General features: G+C 44.4%; 1 protein-coding gene across 3 annotated transcripts in view; it reads left to right on the forward strand.

The window, feature by feature from the left end:
* LOC110534487 (neuronal membrane glycoprotein M6-a) overlaps nt 1–12,523 on the forward strand; it is a 79,205-nt gene that overhangs the window by 63,247 nt on the left and 3,435 nt on the right. For all 3 annotated transcript variants that reach the window (XM_036933618.1, XM_036933619.1, XM_036933617.1), the window contains exons 2-6: nt 3,672–3,864; nt 7,428–7,584; nt 9,388–9,541; nt 9,975–10,051; nt 10,862–10,927. In XM_036933618.1, the coding sequence (XP_036789513.1) occupies nt 3,672–3,864; nt 7,428–7,584; nt 9,388–9,541; nt 9,975–10,051; nt 10,862–10,927 (647 nt within the window). The remainder of the gene's footprint in view (nt 1–3,671; nt 3,865–7,427; nt 7,585–9,387; nt 9,542–9,974; nt 10,052–10,861; nt 10,928–12,523) is intronic.

A 12,523-nucleotide genomic window follows, 5' to 3' on the forward strand; every position in this document is an offset into this window, starting at 1 on the left:
GCACAGTTCATTTTAGTATTCTGAGCTGGGCATTGGGGCAAGACGGAAAGGCGTACTTCAGTGAAAGCAGTGGAGGTGCAGTCGTGTCATCTTTGCAATTCATTGCACCAGTTATATAATTAACAAGATGAAATAGTGAAGTTATAGCTATAGTATTTACAGCGGACTCTGGTAAATGCAGTACGATTTTTCAAGAAATGTGATCAACCCAGTATCACTTGGAATGGGAAAATACCCTGGTCTGTTAAATCCAAGTTATACAGCTTGAATCATTCCCCAAGTCCTCACCCACATCAGCTTTGTAAATAATTGATCAGCTGCCGTCATACAGATACTTATGACTCCATCGTTTGGCCGATTTATCAGGTGTGTTTGTAGATGAATGAAGGTGCCCACTGCCCATATTGTGCTCTGATGGACTGGGCTCAGAAATCAATACCCCACTGTGTCTAGTCTGCCACAGGAACACACACACACACTCCCTCTCTCTCTCTCTCTCTCTCTCTCTCACACACACACACACACACACACACACACACACACACACACACACACACACACACACACACACACACACACACACACATACACACACACACACACACAGAAAATGTTGAAGACTGTGCAAGGGGTGTGTAGACATTCACTAGCGACCGTATATAGGCATGCCGATTCAGTCCAACACCGAGGAACCAATGTTACTAATATGACTCGGATTGGGGCAATTAGAAACAGGTGACCCTGTACTGTTAATCAAAGTTACTAATATGACTAGGATTTGGGCAATTAGAAACAGGTGACCCTGTACTGTTAATCAAAGTTACTAATATGACTAGGATTGGGGCAATTAGAAACAGGTGACCCTGTACTGTTAATCAAGGTTACTAATATGACTAGGATTGGGGCAATTAGAAACAGGTGACCCTGTACTGTTAATCAAGGTTACTAATATGACTAGGATTTGGACAATTAGAAACAGGTGACCCTGTACTGTTAATCAAAGTTACTAATATGACTAGGATTGGGGCAATTAGAAACAGGTGACCCTGTACTGTTAATCAAGGTTACTAATATGACTAGGATTGGGGCAATTAGAAACAGGTGACCCTGTACTGTTAATCAAGGTTACTAATATGACTAGGATTGGGGCAATTAGAAACAGGTGACCCTGTACTGTTAATCAAGGTTACTAATATGACTAGGATTTGGGCAATTAGAAACAGGTGACCCTGTACTGTTAATCAAAGTTACTAATATGACTAGGATTGGGGCAATTAGAAACAGGTGACCCTGTACTGTTAATCAAGGTTACTAATATGACTAGGATTTGGGCAATTAGAAACAGGTGACCCTGTACTGTTAATCAAAGTTACTAATATGACTAGGATTGGGGCAATTAGAAACAGGTGACCCTGTACTGTTAATCAAGGTTACTAATATGACTAGGATTGGGGCAATTAGAAACAGGTGACCCTGTACTGTTAATCAAGGTTACTAATATGACTAGGATTTGGGCAATTAGAAACAGGTGACCCTGTACTGTTAATCAAAGTTACTAATATGACTAGGATTGGGGCAATTAGAAACAGGTGACCCTGTACTGTTAATCAAGGTTACTAATATGACTAGGATTTGGGCAATTAGAAACAGGTGACCCTGTACTGTTAATCAAAGTTACTAATATGACTAGGATTGGGGCAATTAGAAACAGGTGACCCTGTACTGTTAATCAAGGTTACTAATATGACTAGGATTTGGGCAAATAGAAACAGGTGACCCTGTACTTTTTTGACACAGAGATTGGTTTTTATCTTGCTGCATACCCCTGCACGATACAGTAATCTTCCCTCAATGCACAAAGAGGAGGGTACCGTAAAATGATCATATATCCTTGGCTTACTATTATCACTCTAATTTATTCACCAATATTTATTCATCAAGAATATACAGTAAAATCAGTATACCACACGGCCTGATGGGATGATGGTGATATGAAACAGTATAGATTCTGATCCTTTTGTCAGTTTCTCCTCTCCCTGTGTCAGTCTTGGCTCTCTGAAGACATGGGGAGTGAGTTGATGGTCTTTCCTGTCTCTCGCCTGACTGCACAGACACAGACACACACACACACATGCGCACGCGCATACACACACACGCCTTTGTGCCTTAAAGGGGATAATAAGCAGGACTGACAGTGAAAGAGAAGTGCAGAGGATTCTGAACTAAGTCTGATTTCCTATTGGCTGAAATCTGGCCCTGTGCTCACGGTAGACTCAATACCACCTGACATCAACTGACTAACACACACACGCACACGCACACACACACACACACACACACACACACACACACACACACACAGGGTTACGCACGTTTTCCAGGCTGCAGCAGTGGTGGTCTCCAGAGCATCCTGTGTATGCAGAGAGGGGTATAACAGAAATAGACAGGAGTGCTTTCAGGTGAAGTCAAGGTGTAGCGTAGGTGTGAGGGCTATTCATTCACAACACAACTGGGACCCTGCAGTTTAAATGCCTTCCAAGTGTTCTAACTAAAGCAAGTCCAGAGGCACCAATGTACAATAGAGGCTGAACAGAACTGGGATTTGTGCTGTAGTCACCTACTGCACATTAGTAATACAACAAGGAAAGCCTAGCCTGAGTGCCAGTCTGTTTGAGCTATCATGCCAACTCCTTTTCATTCACTGTCATGCCAAACAGCAATGTTGTTGGCATTGGCAAGAGCACGAATGGATCTGGGACCAGGCTATGGAAAATAGGAGTTCAATATTACAATTGGATGTTTGCCGATTCGTTTGATAAGCGATATCTGAACCTCGCCTATCCAGTCCAGTTGAAGATAGATGGGAGCGTTACACTCAGGTATCACAAACACGCTTTTCCTTCATCGGAGACGGTCAGATAGATACTTCCTGTAGTCTGAGATAATAAAACATACCCCCCCCCCTCACAGACACAGTATTATCCATTACACTGCATCTCTCCTTCTATCTCTCTCTCACTGTCTTCTCCTTCTAGCTATCAGTGTTCTGTTTTGTAGCTCTCACACTCACTCACTCACTCACACACTCACTCACTCACCGTGTTTACGACTAGTCATACATCCAGCAGCTGCTCTAGCCTGGGTGAAGGGAGGGATTCCATTTGCAGGGCCGCAATCCGCAATCCACAGATCAATACCGTTTGCTCTCTTTGTATTAAACCCATAAATCTGTCCGAGGAGCGATTATGATTGGCTGGAGTGACATTAAACTTCCTTCCCGAGATGGCAACAGCCGATTTATTGGCTCTCGGTCAACTGGAGAGATGTGGTTTGTTGTTATCGGATGATAGATAGGATATCATTTGATCCCTGTGCGGTTTAAATTAGATGCGGTGGGATTTGGTGTAGTAAAATATATGTAATAAAATAAAAGGTTAAATGAAAAATGCTGATTTAATGATCTTCTGATTCTGAAACAACGATTCCCTCGCTGTTAAGAGTGATTTTGTTTCCTTTGGTTCTGGTGTCAAACGTATTTCAGTTCCTGTCGAGCCGTGAATAGAGTGAGACATGTACCGTATTACATAACTAGAGCACCTGTGACTATCTAAGATGTTCTACCACCGTCTTTAGTCTAAACGTTCTCCTCTTCCCTCTCTGTCTCTGTCCAGGATGCTTTGAGTGCTGCGTCAAATGCCTGGGCGTCCTCCCGTATGCCTCTCTCTTCGCCACCATCCTTCTGTACGCTGGGGTGGCGCTGTTCTGTGGCTGCGGGCACGAGGCCCTCTCTGGCACCGCCACCATCCTGCAGAACTACTTCGAGGTGGTCCGAGCTCCCGTGGAAACCCTGGACGTCTTAACCATGTGAGTGTGGGTGTGTTTGCGTGGGAGGGGTGTCACAGTGTTCTCCCCCCCCCCCGCCCTTTTCAAAATGACTCATGGTCTGGTTTGTCAAAACACCTACATGCAGCCTGGAGATGTGTTGAAACTCAATGAGGAGAAGTTGCCTTGGAGTTTTCACTTCTTCCTACTCCTTGTCTGCTTCGACCCCTGAAGGAACTAGCCTTGTTAGTGTGGTTAAAACAACAGTCTGTGTGTCCTCACACACAAAAAAGTGCCCTATTTTGAAAGCTTCAGTACCTGTAAAGGGAATGGTTCCAATCTCACCTGTGCTATGACTGGCACACCTAGTTAACACCTTATCGAGACGCCGTATCCTCGGTCGCCCTAGATAGTATAATGTACATGTCCCCCAAGCAGTCCCTGGTGATTGGTACTGGAAGTGAGTCACAGTTACTTAACAGAACATTTCCTTCTCTTTCTTTCTTCTGAAGTGTTTAACCATTGGCGGTGCACAGCTGTCTTGTACGTGTAGATTGAGGTCGGCAAATCTCCCTTACACCTACATTATTACTCACTATCTATACATATACCCAACAAGAGGAGTATTTAAAATGTGATCAAGTGTAACTATCCTGACTCCCCTCTCTTATCTCAATACACAACAGTATAGTACTGAACTGTTGAAGCGAGGGTGAGTCTCACTAAACAGTGACTGAAATGACTGCAACTCTTTGTTAAGTGTTAGTTTCAGAGTGGGTGGCAAGGAATACGTTAGTTCTATTTCTTCAACTAAAAGCATTGTATTTGGGACAAATCATTCACTAAACCCTAAACCTCAACTAAATATTGTAATAGATCATGTGGGAATTGAGCAAGTTGAGATGATTAAACTGCTTGGAGTAACGCTGGAATGTAAACCGTCAAAACATATTGATTAAACAGTAGCTAAGATGGGGAGAAGTCTGTTTATAATAAAGTACTGCTCTGCCTTCTTAACAACACTGTCAGCAAGGCAGGTCCTACAGGCCCTGGTTTTGTCGCACCTGGACTACTGTTCAGTCGTGTGTTCAGGTGCCACAAAAAAGACTTGGCTCAGAACAGGGCAGCACGGCTGGCCCCTGGCTGTACACAGAGAGCTAATATTAATCACATGCATGTCAATCTCTCCTGGCTCAAAGTGGAAGAGAGATTGACTTCATCACTACTTGTATTTATAAGAGGTGTTGATGTTGAATGCACCGAGGTCTGTCACCCAGCTCGGACACCCATGCATACCCCACAAGACATGCCACCAGAGGTCTCTTCACAGTCCCCAAGTCCAGAACAGATTATGGGAGGCAAACAGTACTACACAGAGCCATGGCTACATGGAACTCTATTCCACATCAAGTAACTGACGCAAGGAGTACAATTAGATTTAAAAAACAGATAAAAAGCACCTTATGGAACAGCGGGGACTGTGAAGCAACACAAACATAGGCACAGACACATGCATACACACACACACACACACACACACACGATAGCATACGCACTATACACACACGTACACATGGATTCTGTACTATAGATATGTGGTAGTGGTGGAGTAGAGGCCTGAGGGTACACAGTGTGTTGGGAAATCTGTAAATGTATTGCAATGTTTTTAAAATTGTATAAACTGCTTTCATTTTGCTGGACTCCAGGAAGGGCTGCTGCTGCCTTGGCAGGTGTATTTATCAGGTGTTTGATCATGGATATGTGTCTGAGTGGGAGGGAGGGAGATTTTTCCCTGACGCAGCACACTGACGGAGATCGATTTTTTTTCACTCCTGTGTGGATTCCAATATCCTGTGTGTGTGTGTGTGTGTATGCATGTGTCTGTACGTCTGCGTGATGTCTTGGCACGGGGCCGTTGGGGGATTTAAGCCCTCTGAAATCACTCTGGGTTGTCCCGGGAGCACCTGCTCACCGGATCTCCGCCTGCCGAGAGGGAGGGAGGGGGTGTGTGCTAGTGAATGCAAGTGTGTGTGTGCTTCTACTAGATGTTGGAAATGGCGGGAGATTGTGACATGAGCAGTAGACCTGGCCTAACTGATGTAACTGGGCTTTCTATACTGATGTAACTGGGCTTTCTATACTGATGTAACTGGGCTTTCTATATTGATGTAACTGGGCTTTTTTTACTGATGTAACTGGGCTTTCTATATTGATGTAACTGGGCTTTTTTTACTGATGTAACTGGGCTTTCTATACTGATGTAACTGGGCTTTCTATATTGATGTAACTGGGCTTTTTTTACTGATGTAACTGGGCTTTCTATACTGATGTAACTGGGCTTTTTTACTGATGTAACTGGGCTTTCTATATTGATGTAACTGGGCTTTTTTTACTGATGTAACTGGGCTTTCTATACTGATGTAACTGGGCTTTTTTACTGATGTAACTGGGCTTTCTATATTGATGTAACTGGGCTTTTTTTACTGATGTAACTGGGCTTTCTATACTGATGTAACTGGGCTTTTTTACTGATGTAACTGGGCTTTCTATACTGATGTAACTGGGCTTTCTATACTGATGTAACTGGGCTTTCTATACTGATGTAACTGGGCTTTCTATACTGATGTAACTGGGCTTTTTTACTGATGTAACTGGGCTTTCTATACTGATGTAACTGGGCTTTCTATACTGATGTAACTGGGCTTTCTATACTGATGTAACTGGGCTTTCTATACTGATGTAACTGGGCTTTCTATACTGATGTAACTGGGCGTTCTATACTGATGTAACTGGGCATTTTATACTGATGTAACTGGGCTTGTTATACTGATGTAACTGGGCTTTCTATACTGATGTAACTGGGCTTGTTATACTGATGTAACTGGGCTTTTTATACTGATGTAACTGGGCTTTCTATACACTTTTTAGGCCACTAATATGTGGTGTGTGCTGTACTAGGTGTGAAATTCACTTCACATAAAAATACGGTTTACACCGCTATGAAATCATCTTTATCAGAGTAAAACTTGTGAAATCAACCCATTGTGTTTGTCTAATACTATCTCCGAAATATTTTCCTAACCCGGAGGGATGGAGCTAACCCTAACTTTCCTACCCAGGTTCTTTCTGGGACATTAGAGCTTTTTTACATAACCCTACATAATTAAACACACAGTCATTGGCTAAATGAGAGCTTATTCACTAGTCCAAGCAAGGGAAAAATGCAGAATGACTGTGGAAGCAAACTGACTGCAGTATACATTCAGAATACTGTCTGTCACTGCTGGAAGTAATATAATTTGTAGTCCAATGCACTTGGACTACAAATGGGGCTGCTGGGCCTAAAGAAACCTGTAATAGTGAAGTACTGTACTAAATGGCCTGCACACTCAATGCACACACCTGTATTGTTTAGCAATGTTTTGATTCCAAAATTGGATCTTTGTAAGTTCCTGTCATAAAGATCCTATTAAATGAATATTTCATTAGTATTCTAATCCCTAATTCTATGGTTCCTGGGAATGAAACCGCTAGTCTTGGTGTGCTAGCCACACCAACTGAATGATCCCACCGCTCTGCTCCTGTCTCTCTGTCTTCCTCCGCAGGATTGACATCTTGAAGTATGTCATCTATGGCGTGGCGGCGGCATTCTTCGTCTACGGCATCCTGCTGATGGTGGAGGGCTTCTTCACCACCGGCGCCATCAGGGACCTGTACGGAGACTTCAAGATCACCGCCTGCGGACGGTGCGTCTCCGCCTGGGTAAGAAACACACTTAAATCCACCCCCATCCTCTGCGCCCTATCCGCTCCCTTTGTTTCTGAAGGCGTTGGATAGGTATAATAAGTATTAGGGTAGACAATTAGGACACATCTTTCTGGAGGAAGTACCCGAGAGACGGGATTAGAGATCTGGTGATGGAAGATGTCTCTTCTTTGAATTATGGCCCAATGCTAATGACAGCTGATGAGCCAGTCAGCCTTCTACTGACTTATAACTGTCATCTTCTCTCTCTCTCTAATGGGCCTATCCCTCACTTCCTTCTCCTCCTTCCTCCCTTTCTTCCCCTCCCTTTCTCTTTCTTATGAACCGTCCTTCTCTTCCTTCTTCTCTTCCCTCTTTCCTCCCCTCCCTCTCTCTTTCTAATGGACCGTCCTTCTCTTCCTTCTTCTCCTTCCTCTCTCTCTTTCCCTCCCTCTCTCTTCCTAATGGACTTTCCTTCTCCTCCTTCCTCCCTCTCTTCCACCCCCTCTCTCTTTCTTATGAACCGTCCTCCTCTTCCTTCTTCTCTTCCCTCTTCCCTCCCCTCCCTCTCTCTTTCTAATGAACCATCCTTCTCTTCCTTCTTCTCCTTCCTCTCTCTCTTTCCCTCCCTCTCTCTTCCTAATGGACCGTCTTTCTCTTCCTTTCTCTCTCTCTTTCCCTCCCTCTCTCTTTCTAATGGACCGTCCTTCTCTTCCTCCTCCTTCCTCTCTCTCTTTCCCTCCCTCTCTCTTCCTAATGGACCGTCCTTCTCCTCCTTCCTCCCTCTCTTCCATCTTCCACCCCCTCTCTCTTTCTTATGAACCGTCCTCCTCTTCCTTCTTCTCTTCCCTCTTCCCTCCCTCTCTCTCTCTTTCTAATGGACCGTCCTTCTCTTCCTCCTCCTTCCTCTCTCTCTTTCCCTCCCTCTCTCTTTCTAATGAACCATCCTTCTCTTCCTTCTTCTCCTTCCTCTCTCTCTATCCCTCCCTCTCTCTTCCTAATGGACCGTCCTTCTCTTCCTTCTCCTCCTTCCTCTCTCTCTATCCTTCCCTCTCTCTTCCTAATGGACCGTCCTTCTCCTCCTTCCTCCCTCTCTTCCATCTTCCACCCCCTCTCTCTTTCTTATGAACCGTCCTTCTCTTCCTTCCTCTCTCTCTTTCCCTCCCTCTCTCTTTCTAATGGACCGTCCTTCTCTTCCTTCCTCTCTCTCTTTCCCTCCCTCTCTCTTTCTAATGGACCGTCCTTCTCTTCCTCCTCCTTCCTCTCTTTCTTCCCCTCCCTCTCTCTTCCTAATGGACCGTCCTTCTCTTCCTTCCTCTCTCTCTTCCCCTCCCTCTCTCTTTCTAATGAACCGTCCTTCTCTTCCTTCTCCTCCTTCCTCTCTCTCTTTCCCACCCTCTCTCTTCCTAATGGACCGTCCTTCACTTCCTTCTCATCCTTCCTCTCTCTCTTCCCCTCCCTCTCTCTTTCTAATGAACTGTCCTTCTCTTCCTTCTCATCCTTCCTCTCTCTCTTCCCCTCCCTCTCTCTTTCTAATGAACTGTCCTTCTCTTCCTTCTCCTCCTTCCTCTCTCTCTTTCCCTCCCTCTCTCTTCTTAATGGACCGTCCTTCACTTCCTTCTCCTCCTTCCTCTAACTCTTCCCCTCCCTCTCTCTTTCTAATGGACTGTCCTTCTCTTCCTTCTCCTCCCTCTTCCCTCTCTTCTCTTCCCTCTCTTTATTCCCCTCCCTCATTTCCTTCTGTGCTCTTCTCTAACATTCTCACTTTTCCTCTGTCTCTAATGAACCATTCCCTCTTGTGTCCCCCGTTTCTTCCTGCAGTTCATTATGTTGACCTATATCTTCTTCCTGGCCTGGTTGGGTGTGACAGCCTTCACCTCGCTGCCCGTCTTCATGTACTTCAACATCTGGACCATCTGTCAGAACACCACTGTGGTGGAGGGGGCCAACCTCTGCCTGGACCTGCGCCAGTTTGGTAAGGGCGGGCCCGGGTGGCGCCGCCATCCACTCACACCACTGTTGCCATTCACAGTATACGTACACAGTCACTGACACTGGCAGTGGTTAACCAGGGCTTTGGTGGTTTATTTCCAGTTGTTTGTTTGTTTGTGTTCTACCATGAATGTGGATAAGATGTCTGACAAGACGATGACCTGTAGAGCATACTATACTGGATAGTGTGTCGTTTAGTCTTCTCACATCGCGGGCACACAATTCAATCAGTATTCTTTACATTTCATTGCAGTTATTTAATGCTCTTGAAGGAGATCTATTTTACAGCCCTTTAACATGAGTGTTTGTTGTAACTCGCCGCAGTAGCTGTTGTTAGGTCTCTGTGGATCGAAGCGCCTGCCAAGCTAAGTCACTTGAAATGTAAATGTGAACTGGATTGTTGTTTTTTCTCGCAGGCATGGTAACTATCGGGGAGGAGAGGAAGGTGTGCACGGGCTCCGAGAAGTTCTTTAAGATGTGTGAGTCTAACGAGGTAAGGACGTGTGTGTGTGGCTGGGGAGCGATGAAGGGGGGAGGCGAAGTTCTGTTGGCTGTGAACTTTAGTGAGCACCGCACCTCAGGGGTCAGGCTCCTCTCTCACATTGAAGGCTGTCTGTCCATAGAGCTGGAATTAGTTTTCTCAAATCATAAATGCTTGAGGAAAGTGTTTCTCGATCCTGGCTCTGGGGAACAAAATGCACTTTTTGGTTTTTGCCCTAACGCTCACACACTTGATTCAACCAATCAACTCATCGTCAAGCCTTTCATTTGAGTTAGGTGTGTCAGTGTTAGGTCCAGAAACACAACACGTGCACCCCTTTGGGACCCCAGGACTAGGATTGGGAACACTGCTATAGGGTTCCTCTGTCTTTTTAAATGGTGATTTGTGTGAGTGTGATGAGTGTAGTGGCGCTACCAGATTTCTCGGGGTTTGAACTTTAACCTCTTGTGGAAAGGGAACAAAAAACTTAGCTTAATAAAGATTAGCCTGTCTTTCTGTCAAACCTTTATCATCCTTTATCCTTTTGTCCTACCTCCGTTTAAGTCCCTTTGAAAAAGTGAGCTAATGTTGGACTGGGACAAATCTTAACACGTCTTGCCCTATCTCACTCTCAAAGCAACCGCTCTGTGATTCAGTTTTTTAATCTCAACATGACCTGGAAATATTGTAAACACAGACATGACAAGTTGGAACGATGCTTTGCGTCCCATTTTGAATACCAACAAAACAAGCACCGATGTTGTATATTGTCTTTATTTCCTGGTGACTAATAAAGCTGTGTTGTGTTTGATTGTCTTTCAGCTGGACATGACGTTCCACTTGTTCGTCTGTGCCCTGGCCGGGGCTGGGGCTGCAGTTATCGCCATGGTGAGACAATGACAGCTCTACTTTATGTCTGAGGGTTGAGTGAACTGCCTATTGGTCCTTAAATGTCTGTCGATAGCATCGCCACTCTGTTCCCTCCCCTCTGTCTGAACACATAAAGCTAGGCAGGCAGGGTAAACCTCAGTGGGAGAGGATTGTCTTGTTGTGTGGCGACATACCAAAGGTTATACGACTAGGGATTCAAGAGATTTGGTAATCGGGAGAAAAAAGGGACTGTTTTTTAGGCTGCTGCCTTTGAAAGAGGTCCTCCCAGTGTTAAGAGCGAGGCAGATCGAGAAAGTGCAAAACAGAGACAGAGTGATCGAGTGATAGACAGACAGAGAGAGACATTGAGTGATTGAGAGCGAGAGAGAGACACAGAGAGTAAGACATAGTGACAGAGAGTGAGAGAGAGAGAGAGAAAGAGAGAGAGTGAGTGAGAGAGACACACACAGAGAGTAAGACATAGCGACAGAGAGTGAGAGAGAGAGAGAGAGAGTGAGAGAGAGAGAGAGAGCTGTTGATTAGAGGGAGGTGTTACCCTAGCGATGGAGAAGCACAGGGCGCAGTTGCCATGGAAACTGGGGAAGAAGAAAGGGGCTTGTTGAGAGCAGCTAAGTGATGGTGAGGACTGGAGCAACCATCTTCACTGGAGAAGACTGCTGCGTCTGTAGCCAGGGTGGAAGGATACACATTTAATGAAGGCTGTTATTCGGTATCTAGTTCCTTTTTAAACAAAAACATATGTTCACAGTGAAAATAACAGAGAAATGTTTTGTCGAAATATCAATGACACCAGTTTCTTATGGTTTGGTTGTCATCAACTAGATATGTCCATAACAGCTTCCTGTTAGCACAAAATATAAACAACGTCATACATTTCCAGTCCTTAGACCCATGACGTAATGTTTTAAATCTACAAAATAGGACATTGTTGCTGCGTTGTCTGAGGACTATAAAAGACGAGAGTAAATGAAATGGTAATCAATTTGGGTGGGAGTGGCTCTTCACAACACAAAGTCTGTGTCTGTGGCCCAACTGTGTGCTCTTTGGCCACCCAGTGGATGTCTATGGTAATACACAAGGGGATGACTCACCTAAGTGTGTTCGTGTTAGTTCTCACCGAGAGCTAAGGTAAAGAAAACGGGTAAGAAATCAATTTGCATAGACAATATTGATGTACCATCTTCTCGTCCAATATTTTCTGTGATAAATTATCTTAGATCATTGTGAGATTGTATGAAGGAAGTACTGTCTGTATCTCCAACTTGGATCTATCTTGGTGAGTCTGTTTATTCATGATGAGTTTGAGTCATGTCATTATATAACAAAATAATGTAATAACCTATTTATCCCAAGCTTAGGGAATTCGTTAGGCATGTGAATCTTCACATCATCATTACAACACAATATCATCAATAGATAAATGTCATACACTGGACCAGAGGAGTACAGCTGTTTTTATTTATTTAATTACCTCATAACTACTTCTTCAGAAGCTCTGCAGCAGATGCTCTGGTTGGCTGATCACTGACACCTCACTGCCACCTAGTGGAGAAAAGAGTTACTGCAGAAACACATCAGGGATATGTTCCTTAG

Source organism: Oncorhynchus mykiss, chromosome 10, assembly GCF_013265735.2.
Source record: "Oncorhynchus mykiss isolate Arlee chromosome 10, USDA_OmykA_1.1, whole genome shotgun sequence".
NCBI classification, from domain to species: Eukaryota; Metazoa; Chordata; class Actinopteri; order Salmoniformes; family Salmonidae; genus Oncorhynchus; species Oncorhynchus mykiss.